At 38.3% G+C, this 20,586-nt stretch overlaps 2 protein-coding genes across 2 annotated transcripts; one reads left to right on the top strand and one right to left on the bottom strand.

The window, feature by feature from the left end:
- The first annotated feature begins 101 nt into the window (after window positions 1–101).
- On the top strand, window positions 102–9,117 carry LOC146478867 (protein lifeguard 4-like). Its single transcript, XM_085111610.1, has 7 exons — window positions 102–251; window positions 1,695–1,803; window positions 2,757–2,862; window positions 3,878–3,911; window positions 3,998–4,115; window positions 4,615–4,660; window positions 6,546–9,117. The coding sequence occupies exons 1-7, from the start codon at window positions 140–142 to the stop codon at window positions 6,750–6,752; spliced, it is 732 nt and encodes a 243-aa protein (XP_084967736.1). The 5' UTR covers window positions 102–139; the 3' UTR covers window positions 6,753–9,117.
- LOC146478866 (calcium-independent phospholipase A2-gamma-like) lies at window positions 7,615–17,788 on the bottom strand. The gene is made up of 6 exons (XM_085111608.1): window positions 17,141–17,788; window positions 15,813–16,079; window positions 14,390–14,447; window positions 13,208–13,399; window positions 11,776–11,974; window positions 7,615–10,676 (listed from the first exon to the last, which is right to left on the bottom strand). The coding sequence occupies exons 1-6, from the start codon at window positions 17,560–17,562 to the stop codon at window positions 10,429–10,431; spliced, it is 1,386 nt and encodes a 461-aa protein (XP_084967734.1). The 5' UTR covers window positions 17,563–17,788; the 3' UTR covers window positions 7,615–10,428.
- Window positions 17,789–20,586: the final 2,798 nt, after the last annotated feature.

Genomic DNA, 20,586 nt, shown 5'->3' with positions numbered 1-20,586 from the left:
TTTGGCAAAGATGTCAAAATGATTTTCTAAAACACGATATGATTGGTTATTGAAAATAACTAACCAATCAACAGCCTTGTTATAAATATCTTCCTTCGTCAGGGAATTAAGGGGATAACTGATATATTCACATTTCAAGATGGCGACCAACGGAGATTCTGGGTTGTTTTCAGGGACGAAAATGTCTAGTTTGGAGGAAGATTTCACTTACGGAGTCACAGTTGCCCAGACGAATATAAAAATTCGACTTGGTTAGTATTTTGCAGTGTTACTTTTACGTTCTGGACCGCAAAGTTTATTAGAAATATCCGTGTTCGAAAATTATCATGAGCTGGCTTTGCTTCGATCCTAATTATTGCTCGATAGAAATCGTGTTCCGTTCGAACTCCCCATCGATTTTATTCGCTTTCAAGTGATTCATTAAGAAATCTCACAGGAAAGAGTAATTTTAACTATTATGTGACAATTTTTGGAATGTGTACAACTGTAAACACCAACAATTTATTTCGCTGGCATGGAAGCTAAGGCTGACGTATTCCTTCCGGGTGGACTGCTCTAAAATATTAGCATAAATAATAAAAACATTGGTTCCGTGTAGTTATTATTTACAGTTATTTCACTAATTATTCGTAAAACCACAAGAAAAATAAACAGTAAAGGGGAAGCCACAGGTCGACTCCAAATGTTTAAGTTTCGTTCCAGAGCCAAACTTTAATACATGCAAATTGTAAGCTTAGCAATTTATTTTTTTTTATTTAAAAGGACTTGTTTCCAGCTGTTAATGTAGTAGACCGGCAAAATTTTGCTATGTCGTTAAAAATATCGGAGCGATTGCAGAATTCCCAGCTCATTCCAAAAGGCACAAATCTACTGCTCCTGCAGTCCTGCAGTCGATGAGTAATTTAGTCTAAGTCCTTCAGTCCAGCAGTCTGGTACTGTTGATGAATACTTTAGTTTTAGTAAGTACAACTGGCGGTCCTTCAGTCACGCAGTCGCGGGCTAATGGCTTAAAGAACAAGGTATATCACATGTGTAACACGCTTGTTCCTAAGTTAGTACAACTGGCGTCCTGCAGTCACGCATTCGAGACTGGAGGAGCAGTGTTTTAACTTGAATATTAAGTGGGCTGGGTATTCTGCAATCTAGCCAAAAAAATGTTGGCTAGCTGAAAATGTTGGGAAAATAATAACCCCCCACCTTGAATAAGCACCCACCCTCATAGGCCCTAAATTAAATAAGCGCCCAGGGCGGTTAATCGAATAAACAGGGAACTTAAGCACAGACGTTTTTGAGCCACGGATGGCAACCAGAAATTGAATGTTTCCCTTTTTGGAGAGTTTTCACGCCATCGGGTTTGTAACGTCATCAACAAGAACTTTTCCTGTCCGTGGTAAAAGCAAAACCATACCAAAAGAGGAAACATTCGACTTCCGGTTGCCATCTGTGGCTCACAAACATCTGTGCTTAAGCTCCCTAATATGGTAATCTAACCATGGTGTGTATGGATATTTTCTGGAACCACAAATTGCTTTTGTTGTGTGCCAAGCTAGTATTATTAATATAAAGTGAGATTTTATGCATGGTTATTGTTGTAGCATTTGGTATCCAATCCCTTGAAAAAAAAAACTGCACTGTTCAGTTTGTGTGTCACATATATGGGCTTAGGTTTATTGATTTTGTTTTTCCTTGTGCAGGTTTCCTGAGGAAGGTTTATGGCATTCTCACAGCTCAGCTTTCCCTCACTGTCATAGTGGCAGCAATATTTATGTACACAGAAGGCATCAAAAGCTTCGTTCAGTCAAGGTGACAATCAATCAATAAATTTTATTTATGCACGGCAGAAATTAAAGCTAGAAAGCTTATGGGGCTGTACCAAAAGGAAAAAGAAAAGATAAAAATACAAAACTACCATCATTATCATCATAAAATCAGTAACTAATTTACATACTACAATACACCCAATGTAAAAATGGCTGACATTTTAATATTCTTTTGTCTGTATTCAAATTAGCCTCACTAGCCTCGTCCAAGGTAAAATATTCTTTTGATTTTTGAACTCAAGAACGAGGCTAGTGAGGCTAATTTGAATGCAAACAAAAGAATATTAAAATGTCAGCCATTTTTGCATTGGGTGTATATTACAAGTTATAGCATAATGAATAGTTAATTATTGAAATAGCATTGGGGTACTTACATCACAAGATCATAACAACATTCAAAATTTCCTAACCCTCGTTCTACCACTTGATCCATATCTCAGATAAGTACAAAATTTAATCATAAGTATACAAAATCTGTGTCCATAAGGCGTATGTTGTATGGTGGAAGACGACTCATCTGAAAAGTTCAGTTCTCTAACATCTGATGATTGCCAAGTCTTCTTCGTGAAGGCCTTGATTCCTGTGCCATTTGCAAGCGGTGAGAGGAGATTCCAGATGACGGCACCTCGGTAAAAGCCAACCTACAAAACAACCAATAAAAAATTAATGACATCTGTTAAAAGCATCTAGTGATGGTGTGTTTATTGAAGTTCCAAATACATGTAGTAGTATTGTATTGCAGGGCTTATTCAGTAGATTGTCAGGGGCTTAACATAGCCTGCAAGAGCCTGCAGGCTGCTGTTCATTTTTTAAACCTACTTCCCAGTGTTTGTAAAATGGATAAAATGCTTTTCCCTGTATTTGATATATTACATGAATGAGTCTATGTGGTATTTGTTTTTCCCTGATCTGTTAATGTACTTTTTGTTTTTTCAGACCAGAGGTATTAATGGTGGCTTTTGTACTGTCCATTGGACTCCTGATTGGATTGATGTTTAAACGTAAGGAGCATCCCACAAACATGTACCTGCTGTTGGCCTTTGTAAGTAACCCTTCAAAAAAGCATGTGCATGTAATATTAATTTAGTTACCATCATGTGAATCAGGTTTTTAATCAGGAGTTGAAAACTGGGCATCTTAGAGCCATGTACCTTATAAAGTTTTTAAAGGATTAAGTGAAATTTTCACTAAATTCTTTTTTTTCAAAAAGTGGGCATCCCAGGACGCCTGGACACCCTGCTGGCTAAAGGCCTTGATGTGAATGATCATAGTGTAGTAAAATGTGGAAATTGTAATGATGATGATGATAAATGTTTACTCACAACTTATCCGTGGGTGCGGGGATGGTGCAGTGGTGAGAGCACTTGCCTCCCACCAATGTGGCCTGGTTTCGATTCCCAATCTCGGCGTCGTTTGTGGGTTGAGTTTGTTGTTGGTTCTCGTCTCTGCTATGAGGGTTTTTCTCCAGGCACTCCGGTTTTCCTCCCTCCACAAAAACCAATGTTAAAATCCAAATTCCAATTTGACCTGGAAACAGTGGATGGAAGAGCCACCCCATGGAATCCACTAAAATTCCCATTTTTTTTTTCATCCACCATGTGGCTTTTTGTTTGCAAAGACCTAAATACAATCAGTTATGTTTTAAAAAAACTAGAATTAAATGAATACAATATATTGGAAAAATGAACTAATAATTTTGTGAACTGCTAAAATCAGACATAAAAAACACAATTATTATACAAATTTATATTGATATTTACACCCCATGTAATTTTGCTTTTTGAAATAAAAAGGTCCCCATGGCCTTTACAAATGAAGCATAATCAGTTACACATCTAACACTGGCAGGGAATTGAATGATTGTGGGGCTATATATTTAAAAGTGTCCGATTCCTTAGGAAGAGAATAGAACAGATAAAAACTCGGAGTTCCCCTGACAGGAATCAAATCAATGACTGAAGCTAAATTTCTTGCCATACGTTGATTGCATTCTCTAATCACCGAGTTACTGGAATCTACTAGGGCATTATATTGAAATTTTGTTCTTCTCATTACAGACACTTTCAGAGGCATATACTGTGGGAACATTAGGTGAGTGTTGATTTCGCTTTTTTTACTTTAAACTATCCCAGTGTGACATTGATTTAGAGGATCTTTTCTTTTGAATTTTTTTGCAGTGACATTCTATGATCAAGTGTTGGTGTTGGAGGCATTTGTTCTCACCGTGGCAACAACCATGGCTCTGACAATGTACACCCTACAGAGCAAGAGGGACTACAGCTCGTGGGGAGCAGGGTATGTCTTAGTCACTGTAAGGGGGGGTGGTTACATTCACTTGTCGTGACGTTTACAGGAGACTGTAAGTGGTTTGGGACAGTGAGGAAGAAGAAACAGAAAATGCAGAAGACGCCATTGACAACGAGTTTGAGATGGAGAGCGAAGGCGAGGACGAAGAGTAGCCAAGCTCAGCTGAGCTGACAAATAGAACGATTCTTTTCATAGCCACCCCGGTTCTTTTCAGAACCAGCAAAGGGCCAATATTTTTTTGTCTTTTGTTTATTTATTTCGGTTTAGCATTAATCATCAGGAAAATTTGGGAAAAATTATATTTTGTTGCGCGAAGATACTTGGCTATAAGACACACCTCGTGTTTCGAGCATATTTAGATTGAAGAGGCATATTTTCTATTAATAAATGCTGCGCCTTATAACCAAATAAATATGGTACTTCAAGATCTGTTTTCCAGTGAAGTAGTGGAATCAATTAACTCTTTGTTCTGTTTGTTGTTTTATAGGTTGTTTACTCTTCTGTGGATTCTTATTTTGGCTGGCTTTCTGCAGGTGAATTTTTTGTGTCAATAGTAGCCGTAGCCAAGTTATGCTAAGTGATATTTCCACTCTGACTCATTACATGTGACGAAAGTGCCTCCATTGAAAAAGCCTTCTTCAGGGCTGCAAATAACTAACAGGCAGGCACCGGTCACGTTGTCCGGTCAAACATGTTTTTGCTCGGACACCACCCGTTTTTGGCCGGTCAAATTTTAACGGTCTTAACTCTTGCGATAGTGAACCCAGATTGCACAGTAATCCTTTTATAACTAAAAAAGAACTGAATCCAAGTCAGTTTGGCTAAAACATTACAAGTTAATAGTTTAACTACTCTTTACTGCAGAAGCAGCTTCGCATTCAATACGTGGAACGCAAGCGTTCAAGATACAACCGCAATTGTCTGTTTAATTTACTTTACATCTGGCAAAATCACTTATAACTAAATATTACACTTTGGCAATCGCCACATCATTTCTACAACTGAACTTTCAGTAAAATGTGCAGAATATATGAAAGCTGAAGGGTTCAATCGATCTTTTAATTAATTTGAAAAAAGAAGCTAAATGATGTAAACATAAACAAGAAGCACTTAACTTTAATTCATAAATTATCGTCTTAGGGTTTCGAAATTCGGCAGCACTCCAAGTACAATTGTTGCGCTCGCTGACTTTCTTCCATTTAGAAGCCCTTTAAGACGACCTTATTCTTCCACTTTTATACGCTCCATTTTTGAGTTGCATCGAGTGTTGAAATCACCAGAAAGCTTAGTAACCAAGCATGTTTTGCAGGGTGTGCAGGAAGTAACGTATGGTTTGTTCGCTTTTCGCACTTTGCAACAAATGCTACATGGAGTATTCTTGGTGCCACGAGATTAGTCTTCATGAGGGTGCTTTCCGATCATTCAATCAATCAAACAATCAATCACTTTATTTAAGAGTCATTCATGGTATCTAGCCAAAGGTAAAGCCCTTTTACTTATTGGGAACACTTAAAGTAAATAAAATAACGGAAGAGACAATGATTTGCGGTTGCGATAGGACTTGATAACATCGTGGAAATTTGCAACTACCAGGAATTTCTTGACCATTAATTTGTCTAGTTTTAGATTCGTTTTTTTTTTTTTTTTTTTTTTCGGAAACATGAATGTTATCCCTCGTGATTATCAAATAGTTAAAAATTAAAATTTCTCTGAACGAGTCGGTAAAGGACCGGACAAGATGTCCAGCAATCCGAGGATTTGTCCGGTCAATACCCAATTTTGACCGGACATTGTCCGTTGACCGTCCTTATTTGCAGCCCTGTTCTTTAAATTTGCTAACCTATAAATTTTACTGACTGTGATCATTTAAATGAAAGCTACTGCGCACTACTTTCCTGTGGTTCTCTTTGTTATGCTGTACAAGCTGGTTCCAAGTTTTGAATGTGTGGATGAAATCCGAAAGTGTGACCATTCAAATAAAGCTACTGAGCAGAACTTTCCTAAGGTGCTGCCAATTTTGTTTTTATTTAGCAGGGCCTGGATGAAAATTACTCTGTGTAATTCTGGTTGACACTGTCTAAAAAAGTGTTGTTGTTGTTGTAGAGGTGCTTCTAACTTTGGGTCTGTAGAGAAATTCTAAAGTGTGAGGTGTGAAAGCTGCTGAGCAGTACTTCCTGTGGTGTTTGTTATATAATAAGGCATCGTTTTTCAAGTGGAAATAAAATGAAAATCCGAACTAGTAATCAGAAGGCCTTAGGTTCGACTCCTGATAGGTGCACTTGGATTTCTTTCTTCCGAGTTTAACTGTATCACTCACTAAATAATACATCATTCTTGATAATGAAATGGTTTTGAAATTTGTGCTGGTGCACTCTTGAATTATAGTCTATAGTGTTAAATTTTGTTGTTTTCTCTCAGTTTTTCTTCCATAGCGAGACCTTTGAGCTGGTGTATGCCATTGCTGGTGCACTGCTGTTTTCAGCCTTCATTGTGTTTGACACACATATGCTGATGCACAAACTTTCACCTGAGGAATACATCTTGGCTTCAATTAACCTCTACCTTGACATGATCAATCTGTTTATCGAGATTCTGCGAATCCTTGATGCCATGAAGAAGCATTAGAGAACTTGATGTGATCATGTTTGCACCTTTAGCAGAAATTGAAGGGCAGAGAGCATAACCGTTTTACATGTATGTTGAATTTCGTTGATTTGATAATATGGCCTCGCTTTTCTCTAAAACTAAGCATAAACCAGCAGAAAAAAAACAGAGTGAAATTCTCAGACTTCCAATAAATTGAAGGCCACACTTTTGAGGAAAACCAAAAGTGGGCCTAAAATTCGACATAAGACAGTTGTGCTCTTCACCCTTCATTGTGACCTAAACTCACACCCCTGCTGCCCTCCTTTAATCTTCAGTATCAACATGTAGGTTCTTTTTACTGTTTTCCATACATTTCATTTGGTACTAGTTGAGAGAATTTGTTCAAACATCAAGGTATTTTGTCTTGGTGATCATTTTCTTTATTCTCCTGACCTATACATTTTGATCAAGTAGTGGTAATGTAAGAAACTCAAAGCTGATCACTGTTGGGGCTTAACCCTTTAACCCCTAATATCAAAGAGCAAATTCTCCTATCTTGTCCCCATACTCTTCTTATAAAAGTACTGGGGAGAAGTTGTTAATATATCAAGAAAATTCACCTTGGGTGATCACATTGCAATTCTCATGACCTCAGAGGTTGAATAAGCATTAATATAACAAGGAGAAATTTGATGCTGAACACTGTTAGGACTTTAAGGGTTAATTAAAGTGGAATAGAATGTAGCACATTATTTATTTCAGCATGTGACAACCATTTAACAAGTTGACGGCAAATTTCTATGGTCTATACTCTTATAGACCGTAAAGTGTTAAAAAATTAAGTAGAACCACAAGTTGCATTTAAGTGGTTTCACTGCCAAGTTTTGAACATTTTTATGGCATCATTTTATTGTCTATAAGAGTATACTAGACCATAGAAAACTGCAGTCATTTTTTTTTTACAATTTATTTTCCGTTGAGAAAGTGCGTGCATTTCATAGGACGTACTCTTAGAAACAATATTTACAAGCCAATCAGCGCTCAAGAATTTTGACAGTGATGGTAAAACACATTAAGGAGTGAGACTTCAGTATCTTGTTTTTCTTATGGATAGTTACACAAGCAAATCATGCAAACATGCGTGAAAATTGCCTCCTATGAGAAGCAGAACTTCCCTCTGTGCCTCGTGTCTCCTTGCGAGACACGCGAGGCTCACTTGCTTTACTATACAGAAAAATTAGGGACTGCTTGTAGTCTATATTGAAGTAGAATCAAGTAAGGTGAAGGAAGTCTCTCTACATGATTACGACAGTTCTGGGAGAGGTTTCAGGGAATAAAGTGTACACATTTTATAATATCTGGAACCTTGAAAAATCTAAACATTTTGTCGAAGAATGACAAGAATGTAGGTAGCCATGTAGAGACACTGTATTTTCCATCGCTAACTAATTCAAATTTCATGGTTACCATTTTTGACGCTATCATTATACAATCTTAGTTTTAACAGAAGAGGTGCAGTAAAAAACATTTTTCCTTCATCTATACATTTCCCTGGAGGTGTAGAATTCAGACTGTTTCATGCTTATAAGGGTGTGGTAGAGGGGGCCTGGTGAAGTTAGCAAGGAGCTCAATTTAAATCAAGTAAATACTGTAGTGCCTTATAGGCCTAATTCATATATCACATTTGAGTTGCGTCAAATACGTGTGCACTTCAAATTTCAGGTTTGAACCGATTCTACACTGTAAATGGTTTGAACCCAGGACTCGTGTCACAAGTACTAAATTATGATCATCTGGGTGAGTGTAGTCCTGAAAAGGACTGTTTGTGGTGACATTGACTGACGTTTCGACAGCCTGAGCAGAAGTGACTTCTGAAGATGACTTGAAGATGACTTGACTCTGAAGATGACTTCCGCTCAGATTGTTGAAACATCAATGTGACGTCAAACAGTTCCTCTCAGGACTACACTCACCTGGATGATCATAATTTACGTACTTATTACGATTCTACGCTATGTGATTTTCTACTTTCAGAGTCAAGTACATCTTGTTTTGCTCGTGTGGGTGTGGATGGTACTGGGCTGAGTTTATGTGATTTTTGGCATTTTTACTGCGCTTGAATTTTGTGCAACTGAAGTGGAACGGCATTATCCTAATCAGATAGCATGTTTGTAGAATCATTAAAAATTTTAAGAATTTTGAGGACGAATTTAATATTAGTGCTTTTCGGTTACCCTGTGTTTTCAGTAATGCCACAACGTCATATCCCTCCTGTAGCAAATAAATGGGTATTGAAGTTTTTTATAGTATAGTACATATCACAGACGCTAGACTGTATTTAACTAAAGATTTATTGTAAACTGTTGTCAGTTCGGAATAACAATAAATAAAGAACTTCAAAGTCTTCACTAGTCTGTATTCCACACCAAACTGACCTAAACAGGCTCTCACTGGCGTCATTGACAAAATGGCCCAAGCTTTAAAGGGGCAGTGTCACCTATTTTTAGTGTCACTATGAATAGTCCAAAAGCGTGTTTGTTTCAATGGAATTGTTAAATAATGTTTCAGTTTTGTTAACAATAACCGTAGAAGTGCACAGAAACTAAATTTAATTATGTTTGGCTGGGGATGGCTAGGATGGAAGTGGATTGCAACTTGAAAAAATTGGCCAATTTTTTCAAGTTATTCCTGTGTATTTTAGAGAAGTCGCTAAAAATTGATTATGGTTTATTCTCAGTTCCTACGAGAAAAACCTTAATATTTTCTTCCCGGTGTTATAAGAGCAATTTCATGTTACAAAACAGGTTTTTTTTTGTCACATATTTGAGCAGTTTTAAACAAAATACAGCAAAATCGCCGTGACATTGCCCCGTTTAAACATGAAATAATAGGGCCCAGCAAACGACAAACGGTTTAGTTTGAGCTGAACATAAACCGTTTCGACATCAACCAGTATCAGTTTATTTCACTATTTAAAGCACCTCGACTGTTTCTTTAGTAGCTTTTGAGTGTGTGGATGAAATTGTTGTGACGATCCGTTTCTTTTCTATTTCTTTCTTTATTGTTTATTTACGTTTTTTTTTTTTACAAACGATTACGTTTATTCTTCCATGTTTAACAAAACTTAATGGAAAATTGATTTTCAATGTTGGCTTTGCACGTATCTCAGTGTGTTACAAACAGCAAAATTTATATGTCGAAATAAAAACATCAAAGCCGGGAAGTTTAATTCAAGATATTTAATGGGCTTTTGTTTTAAAAATACATATTAACCATGAAGTTGCAATACGTTATTTGTGGACCTTCAGCTGTTTGAATCATATTCTCTTAAAGACTATCTGGAATTTGTCATGATTCTCGTAATGTCCAACTTTCAAAATTCTAGAGTGCCTCGAGTTCAAATGAAAGCTATCGACGGGGTTCATTCCAACGACACTGTTTGCATTTCCACGACGTACAGAAATATATATGTCTTAACTTTCAAAATTCTAGAGTGCCCCGGGTTCAAATGAAAGCTATTGACGAGGTCATTCCAACGACACTTTGCATTTCAACGACGTACAGAAATATACATATACTAACTTTCAAAATTATAGAGTGCCCCGGGTTCAATGAAAGCTATCGACGAGTTCATTCCAACGATACTGTTTGCGTTTCAACGACGTTTCGAATTTTTTTTTTTTTTTTTCAAAAAATACTCTTGGGAAAGAAAAAGTTATCTAACTCGATACCACGCTCTAAACCTGTCCGTAAAGCGATCATGTAAAGTCTTATTCTCCAGTAAGACATGCGCACATCTCTTTAAACTGTCATCGGCCTTCTCCAAGTACCTTCTGGCGTCAAACTGAATCTGCTCCAACATTTCAATCCTCCCTTCATCCATGGGGATATCCGCTGACATGTTGGGGTTAAACCGGAAATAAACGGAGCTTGATAGAACGTCACTTAGAACAGTGTCCACGGCTGCAAGCAAAACAATATCGATTTGTATCGATTACTGGCGACTGGTTTCATTTTTAACTTTGGGACGCCTTTATACTTGACCTATCTTGCTAAAAGACAGAAGGTAAGATAAGGAAAGGTAAACATTTTTTGCCAGGCTGGCCCATTCAGCAGCGAGGCTGATATCCATAGGGGCTCTGGACTAAAAATATCATAATTAAAAATACAAGACATCGTAATAAATTAAAAATACAGAACAGAATTTAAAAATAGACATAAATTTAAAGATACAAGCAATAATTCTAAAAGTATAAAATATAAACAAGCATGCAATAATTTGTAAGAACCTAGTGTATATAAAATTTAAAAATTGTAGATATCAATTGAAGGTTTGAAAAAAGAAAATGACTCGGCGTTTTGAATACCACAGGGTAAGAGGTTAAAAAGAGCTAAGCCCGAATATCTAAAAGTTCGTAGGGAGTAACCTTGTTTAAAGATTAAAGATGTTTGGCAAAATTTCTATGAAACAGTACTGACGTGCCATGAAGGACTGGCAATTCAGCCCATCCCGTTTATGAACCGGCCAAGAAGGTTTGTTTTTCTAAAGAAACCGGCCTGTTTCGACAAATGGTAACCAGTCTGTGATACCCTGATAAGGGGGCCTTTCATTTAGCAAGCATTTGTTCTATTAAACGAATAATAATAAAAATAATAAAAAAAAAAATTTTATGAAAATGGTGACGGCACAGCCTATAGAGAGAGCACTGTAAAGACATTTTTTTTTTCAGGAGACAAAATGAGCCTTTCGGGCTTTCGTTGTCGTAATTAGTAACGGACTATATGCAGCGTACTAAACTCATACAAAAACTGTTTGTTCAAAAATTTTGTGTACAAGTAAACCACAAAAAAGTACGTAGTTTTTCTATTACAATTGTTTAACAGAGAAGCAAATCTCAAAAAGCGCGAACTCGGTGGACGCGAACGCTCAAAGCGTGGATTCTCGCACGCGCGAGGCGGTCTCTCACCAGGCGCGGGACCTGCTCATCATTTCGTTGCTCACTCCCGCCTGTTCGTTCGGAGGCCGCGCGCGTTCGATGCACAGACCAATCGCAAGTCTTACCTTCAGTATCCGTTGCACTCGCCACTACTTTCAGCAGCTTCTCTCGCAAACTGCTGAATTCCACTGTACTCGGCCCAGATCTCCCCTTGTATTTCCCAGTACCAACAGAGACGATGCACTGAAATGGTTCATCGGGCCACAACAGTCTGGCCTCGTGAATGGCAATAGAACAGGGATTGTTTGTAAGAAGCCCACCATCCTATAAAGAACGTAAGGAAGAGCTTTTAACAACACGTGCCACTTCTGGAGTCAAATACAGACTTTCGAGTCCGGAATGGGTCATGTGACCACCCAAATTTTCGAAGTAAGGTGTCTGTCTACCTATCTATTGAAATGAAAGCTTCCAAGGTTCCCTGTTGTACTCAAGTTATAGGGAGCTTAAGCAACGACGACGGCGACGGCAACGACAACGCCGCAGAACAAAAGGTTTAATGAGTAAAAACAATTGCTCTGCACGTGCGTTTTAAATTTTGGTACATTTCTTTACCGTCCTCTGCAAAACAACAACGTGAAATGACCACATTTAAGATTTTGTGGAGAACGTGAACACACGATGGTGAATTTTTCATTTTCTTTCATAACTTGTACCAACTACCAATTTGATTCCTGGATAGTTCTCCATTTTTGTAAAAGTTGAGCGACTTGAAACAATCGCGAAGTAGCACAAATGAAGTAAAGATATATTTTCGGGTGACGTTTTCGTTGCCGTTGCCGTCGTCGTTGCTTAAGCTCCCTAAATGTAGGCGAAATTTCCTGGTGCTGACGGAGACCATACCCAAGTTTAGAAAGAGAAAGAAAATTTCGTCGTCGTGTGTTTACGTGTCCATACAACGTCCCATCGGGAAATTTCACGTCCCAGTCGTGCAGTGACGGCATAGAAATGTATACTAAAAAGTCTAATGCACGTGCAGAGTTATTGTTTTGGTTATTAACTTTTGTTTTTTTGGTGTTCTCGTTGCCGTCACCGTGTTCGTTGCTAAAACTCCCTATTACGATGCAAAGTAGTTTCTAGTCGAGTCTGTGGATGAAATTCCAAAGTGTGACCATTCAAATGACAGCTACTGAGCAGTACTTTTCTATGGTCCTTTTTGTTATGTTGCACAAGGTGATTCTTTTAAAACTGAAATCGTTAAGTGTGACCATTGTATTGATGTGACCGCAACGCGAATGAAAACTTCATTTCATTTGAACTACCAGGTGAAGTATTCCAACTCGTTCAAGTTGTACAGTGTAGTCAAAATATCCACTAACTGAATTGGTAAGAACGATGTTGAAACGAAAAAGGACGCACACAAATTAACCGTCATGTGCTCAAAACTGGTTTCCTTACTAAACCGTTTTTTTTTTTCTGTTTGTTTGCTTGCTTTTGTGAGGATTCTCGTTGCCGTCCCTTTTTCACAAGTTTCGCTCTGCTTTGGGAACTCTAAGGTACCTGATGAATATCGTTTCCAAGTTTACACTCCTCAAAGAAGCCTGGTGCCGCAGTCGATGCTCTGAGCGCTTCCCATAGTCTGTATTTACAGCTCTGGGGAAATTTAGAAACAGAGCCATACGGGCGCGTGTAGTTACTGAACACAAATGGTAACAGGAGCGAATGATTCACCACGGTGGAGACTGCAGCAACCTGTACTGACAAGAGAAATAACATTTCACTGTTACAAACTACCAAGTCATTTCGCACCCATTTCCAATTCTATTTTAGTCATTTCGCACGTATTCCCACTTTTATTTTAGGGAAGAAAAAAATTAAACATAGAATGCTCCTGTTAGCTTTACAGTCAGTCTATGTCACGCGTGACCAGTATTTTCGAGAACGAAATGAAGATTCGAATTCCTCTTTGTAATGTTCGGCATTTGGTTGGAATCTTGAAGATTTTTCTGGAAATATCTCCAAAAAAGACGCATTAACTGAAAAAACAAAAATCAAAATACTTCAGAAACAATTATTTTTGAAATAATACTTTAATGTATAGAAAAATTCATAGATTTATACCGTCAGTAAACTAGGGGAATTTCTACAGGAACTCTGAAATCTCGCTAGCGATCTTGATCTTCAAAACTAACAGGTAAATTTCAATCTCCGTTTAAATTTCAAAAATACTGGTCATGTGTGATGTAGATTGATTGAGACCGATGAGAGGCAATGGCATTCGTCGATTTATTGGTAAGCTAAGCCCTCATCGACACCAATCCCGAAAAATTCGCGAAAACACATCTTTTTTACACCGAATTAATGTGAACAGAGCCTTATCCAATCGGAGGTGGCACCGTTCACACTAATTCGAAAAAAAAGATGCGTTTTGAAATTCATCCGGATTGGTGTGGACTAGGCCTAATTAAAAAGTCATCAACATGCATTCTGTTTTCTCAGCTAAACGAGGGTCATTTTCTTCATAACAGTAGAAAAACTGGGGCAAAAAGGGTATGGTGCAGTTCAAGTTCAGAGTGAAACAACTTATGAAGATTGGGGAAAATCGACAGGCAGTGAAATGACTTTGGAGAGAATAGTTACCGGATGCCAACACGAAATTCTTTAAGAGATGTATTTTTATGGATGTTAACTCCACAGAAATCTAAACAAGACATATTTATTTAGCAACTGTTGCTCAAATACCTTTGGAGTGGTTCTGTCCTTAGCTGAATCTATCAACTTTGAATCTCCGCCTTCATTTCTGTAAGATGGCATAAAAAAACAAAACAAAAACAAACAAACAAACAAACAAAAAAAAAGGTGGTCATATGAGTAGAGAGAACAACTTGGTTGAGCCATCACGCAGATGTTGCTGCATGCTTAAAAATTTATGTTGTGAAAATATATATGACAGTGAGCAATTAAGGTTTTTTCAAATTTGCACTCACAAAGTTGAACTGTGATATTTGGATTGCATTAAGTTAAAAAAAAAAAAAAGAAAAAAAAAAAGAGCTGGCAACTATGTCAGGGGGGGGGGGGGGTGGGGGGGAGGAAGGCAAAAACTGGGAAAGAGGGGGTGACAACTCAACCTTGTTCCCAGGCTTTTCTCTTCCCAATTTCCAAGGGAAGAGCCCTAGAAACGAGGTTGGGTTTCAACTGGTAGAGAAGAGGGTGGACACTGAAAGAGAAGGGGCTAGAAACAGGGAGAGAAGAGGGTGGGAACAGAGAGAGAGGAAGGTAGGAACTGGGAAACAAGAGGGTGGAAACTGGGAGAGCGGGTTGGGAAATAGGAGAAAAGACATGGGAATTGAAAGAGAAGAGAAAGAACTGAGAGGGAGGAGGATGGGAACTTGGAGAAAGGAGAAAGAAAGGTGTCAGGATGAAGTGGGATTGCCGAGAGGGTAGGAATTGGAAGAGGCAGGATCAGGCAAGATGGCAGCAGAAAACAGGCTGGAGTAAATGGTAGGGAAACTGAAATTTTCAGACCCCCCTGTCCCCTTCCTTTCAGGCATCATAGCCCAGTTCATAACCTGATGGAAAATGTCAAATCTAACCATCCAGTCATCTAACGGATAATATACAGGAATATGAATATTTATAATCCATCAAATATTTTCGCTCGCGCGCGATTGGTCTAAACGCCTCAAGTGACCGAATATACCCCAGCTAAAACTGGGGAATATCCGATGATATTCCCCAAGTGATATTCCCCAATTTAAAAAACTGCAAGGCGTGTCTTGTTTACAATTAAAATTAAGATGGGGGAACGGTTTGCTTTTGTGACAGATGGAGAGATAAACCTGCTGGTAGTTAAGCAGTATCAGAAAACAACATACCCTCTAAACGTTTTTGACGGTAAACTGTTATTAAATGAAATGTTCAAATACTCAAGCTCGTTGCTACATGTTGCGAAAAATATTTGAAGGATAATAACCACAATAGCCTCCATTTGGCGCGAAAATATGCTCAGATATTTGTCCTTGGACATTATCGGCTCCTCGAAGCTCACAGTTTTTCTCGAGCTTCGCTCTCGGAAAACTGTTTGCTTCTCGGAACAGATAATGTCTGCGGACAAATATCTGAGCATATTTTCGTGCCAAATGAAGGCTATTGTTTAGGTACTCACTTAAGGATCTGCTCAAACTTGGCTGTGTCATAAAAAGCATGACTCCAGAAGAGTTTTCCGCTTCCAATCAGTGTGTTCTGCTCAAATATATCAATGCTGAGCTTTCTGTATGTACGCTCACAGTCTTCAAGTGGAATTTTCTTGATGCCCAGCAAGAAAGCTAAGATGGCACCAGTTGATGCACCACAGATCACATCAAACAGTTCATAAATTTCTTTGTTGCACAGCTCCTCAATTCTTTTGAGGATTTCAATGGCCATCAGGCCTCTGTTGAAGAAGACAAAAGAAATGATAAAATCATTCTCCTTTCTGGTTTTTCTTTCTTCAACTCTTCAACTTTTGATAACAACATTCTGTAGTGCATACATTTGCCTTTTAAGTTAATCTTTCTGCAGTCTTAGTGGTCCAACAGTAGGGAACTGAGCGATGATGATGGCAATGAAAGTGAATTAAACACCACTTGCAAATATAACTCCACACTGTTGTGATTATTGCAACTCCTTCAAAGTGTACAATGGGGCTGAACAATCCAGGAACTAAATTGGTAGAATGGCATTCAAATTTAGGGAAAAAAAATGAAAAATATTTATGGCTTGTGGCCATGGTCTCTAAATAACCTTGAATTTGGCCATTTTACATTGTTGTTTTACACAGGAAGCTAAGAAACATACTAGAATTTAAAACACATGCAGAGCGGTTGCTTTTTCTCATAATCATATTAAACCTTTTGTTTTGTGGCGTTTTTTTTTTTTGCCATCGCCCTCGCTGTTGCTTAAGCTACCTAATGTCAATGGATTTCCACTAGCTAGCTGGCTGCAGGATAGGAGCACTAGCTAGAGATAGGTCTTATTGACATTACCTACTCTCCTCCTCCTGTTTTTTCCCCTGGGTCAGTATTTACGTCTACATGTGGGCTATTTTTGAGAGATAGCAGAATGTTGTGTTCCCCACTTAACATCAAGTAAATATTCTGTTACAAGTCAAGGAGAGGGTTTTAGGTCAGGAATTAATTTTGTTAGTATGAAGCCTCCTACACAGATATACTGTTTGGGCTTGCCAGTTGCAGGAATGTGTGACAAGGCCAAAGAGCTTGCATCTGCATAGGAGGCATGGTAGTAAGTTTAACTGGGTGATGTGGAAACTAATTACCTAGATGGCAAAAAATTATAATAATAATAATAATAATAATAATAATAATAATAATAATAATAATAATAATAATAATAATAATAATAATAATAATAATAATAAATATAATAATAAATAAACTAATAATAATAATAATAATAAATAAATAAAAATAAAATAAATAGACCTTGTTTATTTACCTTGAACCTCCTCCATCAATGGACAGAACCTTGATGCCTCTTCCTTTCACAGGATCTACCCACCCTAACAAAGTCAAGGCCTTGTGTGCTTCTTTACAAACCTCTTTATTTCCTTTCTTTCTGATACTCAGCAGGGTACTTATGGCTTGTTCTCGTATGGCCTGGCTTCTGCTGACTCCTTGATAACGGAGGATGTGGTCAGTGAATTCCTCCAGACGAATTAGCCGGGATTGCTCATTCTTGGCTGCTCGCAAAGCTTGCACGAGGGAACGCGTGCGATTTTGAATGCTTGCAACTGTTTTTAGTGGAATATAAGATACCGTTGAGTCCGTAGCTGATGGAAATGTCCTGTAAAAGGTTGTGGTGAAGATTAGAGGAAGTGACATGACCTTCTTCGCTTGTAATCGCCGGAAAAGTGCCATCTTGTTCAAGACCTTGTCGGTTTGTGCATGCGAGATTTGCTTCACATTTTGGTGATTTTTCTCACGTGAGTTACAAGACTGCAAAATGTAGCGCAAATATTTCAAAAGAAAAACTCCTTTGAAAGCTGTAAAACTTCAGCATCTTGCTTAATAGCTTGAAAACAGCGAAAGATTTTCAATCAAACCTCTAAAAGTCTAGCAACTTGTTTTGTCCGCCATTTTGATATGATTGTACCCATGCCTTCGCGAGCCAATTTGTCAGAAGGGCCTGGTGCGGATGTTGTCAAGGTGTCAATTTCTTCGATTCGTTTCGAAACAAAGAAAATGTTTAAGAAAATGAGTTTTTCCAAGAGAAAATGGCGGGAAAAAAGCTTCCACAAGTATGATGCCTTTCATCGCCTAAGATACTATCAAACAGGTAATTTTTCATTGTTTTTAACCTCTTGTAAGCGACCACTTGACACATGTTCTGATCTCCATGTTCAATGTACTCAGAAATGCCGAGAATGTACGAGGAACTTTAAGTGACAACCTAGCACTGCTCGTATTGTAACCAGGAAGATGCATGCAATAAATTCTCTTCGAATAAGTAAATATGTCAGACCCGAGCTGTTCCTAGAAGAGACCCCCTCTGGTTCGACTCTTGTAAGCGACCACTAAATCTTGGCGTTTTGGATGGTCGTTAGGCGGCCACGATTAAAAGTTAAGGTGGGGGTAAACGTGAATTTGAATGGGATTTTTAGAGGTTTGAAGAAGAGATAAAAGAAAGAAAATGATTTTTAAAACACCAACAGACAGTCCGAGTCGATAACCACGCAAGAGCACCCCAGGTTGCTAGTGGACTAACTGGGTATCCGTCTATTAATTATTAACTACAAATTCTAATTTTAAAACCTCACTAAATCTTCATTATTTCTTATTTCTCTTAATTTTACCAATCCTTCAAGAAAAACTATCTCCTCCCAAATATACCTAAAATTCACCTAAAAATTCACAAAACACCCAATAACATTGGTTTCCGTTTTAAGCAGAGATGATTTTGGATTGCTTGAAACGTGAACGAGATATTTCCATGAAACCGATTTTAATCGGCATAAAAACGGCTATCAGGTTTACCCCCGCCTTAACTAGCTGAGGTTTTAATCTCGCTTGTTGAAAAAGGTTTTGAGAGCTAATCTTAAGCTAAAGGTAATGAAAAGTCTAACTTAAAACTTAAGGCCCAATTTTTTCAAAAAATCTTATATAATTTGTGATTTCACTGAAAACAATCAAACAAACAAAGTTCACACCAGAACCCTGGGTTGGCTTCAACTGGGACCAGCTTTGCGTAATCAAAACTCCCGGAAGATGTTGAATGTTTAAGCTTGTATTACTTCAAATTGAACTGGTGTAGACTCAGATTGGGATTAGTGTTGGCAACTCATTAGTGTTCACATATAGTGAGATCGTTGTGGAGAATGGCCGTTTTTATACTAGAGGACCGTCTGGACGAACGTGGGCAAACATTTGTTGTTCGTCTGGTTATGCGTCTCTAGTATAAAGACGGGCACAAGATGCATTATGCCTCTAATCTCCCATTGTGCTTCTTGAACGACGCAAAACGTAAGATAGTTCATCCAGACGGATACTTTCTCTAGTATAAAAAACGGCTAATATGCTTCAGGTCTAGCTGTACTCACAATACTTATCAAATACGCCGACACTAGAAAATGCCAAGTTCACCATATAGAGCAAAATGAATTTCAAGGGCACCCTGTGGAAAAAAAATTAAGGAAAATGCGTTAAGTATGGTTTTCCTGTCATCCATAAGATTGTTTCGGCCTTGAAAAAGGAATATTTGTGTAAGCTAACGCAGTTTGATACGTTTTAATCATTTACCTGAATCCTTTTTAGTCGCAGAAAATTTCTTGGTGAAGTTTGTGAAGTGTATTTCGAATGGAAAAGTGCAAATATCATATCATGATTCTGATTACAAAACTGACGTCAAGAATGCGCCAACAAAATGCGGCATGAAAACTTTTCAAGGGGGATACTTTTTTAAAGACACGTTTTGCAAATTTAGTTTAGTCTTTCAAGTTTAATTTCACCATTTATATTATGTAAGACGTCAGTTGTATTTAAATGCAAACGCAACCTTCGAACTCGAGAAGTTTAAAGATCAACCTGAGAAAATTAATACACTGCAAATGAGTAAATCAGGTCTTTAAGTAAGTGATTTGGAATCTGCCGGCCTAGAAAAGGACAGGTCCTCTGTGCCGGCAGCAGCGGTAGATCTAGTCCACAGACACCCAGCTGAGGCCAGATCGACAGGCAAATTCAGTTCCACTCTTTGACGGTTCTAGGGAGCCTTAAATCGGCTGTAGTGGTTTTTAGTTTCCAAGTGGGAATTTAATCGTTCAAATGGAAGCAACTGGTCAGACGTTAAAGCTCTAACGTTTGTGCAGCTGACAGCTACTGAGCATTACTTTCCCGCAGTGCTGTTTCTAATTGGTGTACAAGGTGAGTTCAAACCTTTCGAGTCTGTTGATGAAATCCGTTGAGAGTGACCAATCGGATGAAAGCTATACCGAGCTGTCTGACTACTCAGTGGTACCGAGTTGCAGTGGTACGAATGTTTGGTGTTGATAATTAAGCCACCGTAAAGAAAGTCTAGTGCTGACGTTTCGAGCTCTAACGCTCGAAACGTCAACACTAGAATCTCTTTACGGTGGCGTAATAGACCCTTCTCCAAAATGGCGGCAACAGATTTGAATGAGTTTACCGGTAAGGGACCGTTCATTTTTTATGAGCATGGGGGGGCTGGTGGGATTTGGTTAATTGCCACTACGAAACTGTATGACCCCCCCCCTAGCATGCAATTTTTTTCCACATGGCCCCCCCCTAGCAGAACTATTTTTTTCTGATGACCCCCCCCCCCTCCCGCCCAATCAGAAACAAATCATACTCCTAACTTTAACAAAACGCTTATGTGCTGTTTATATCAAAGATAAACGTAATTGTTACTGTGATTTCTTTACAGTACTA

Source organism: Pavona decussata, unplaced genomic scaffold (genome assembly GCF_977016875.1).
Source record: "Pavona decussata unplaced genomic scaffold, jaPavDecu1.1 SCAFFOLD_62, whole genome shotgun sequence".
In the NCBI taxonomy this organism is placed as follows: domain Eukaryota; kingdom Metazoa; phylum Cnidaria; class Anthozoa; order Scleractinia; family Agariciidae; genus Pavona; species Pavona decussata.
The sequence above is the reverse complement of the archived record's forward strand: the minus strand, read 5'-3'. Positions and strand labels throughout refer to the sequence as shown.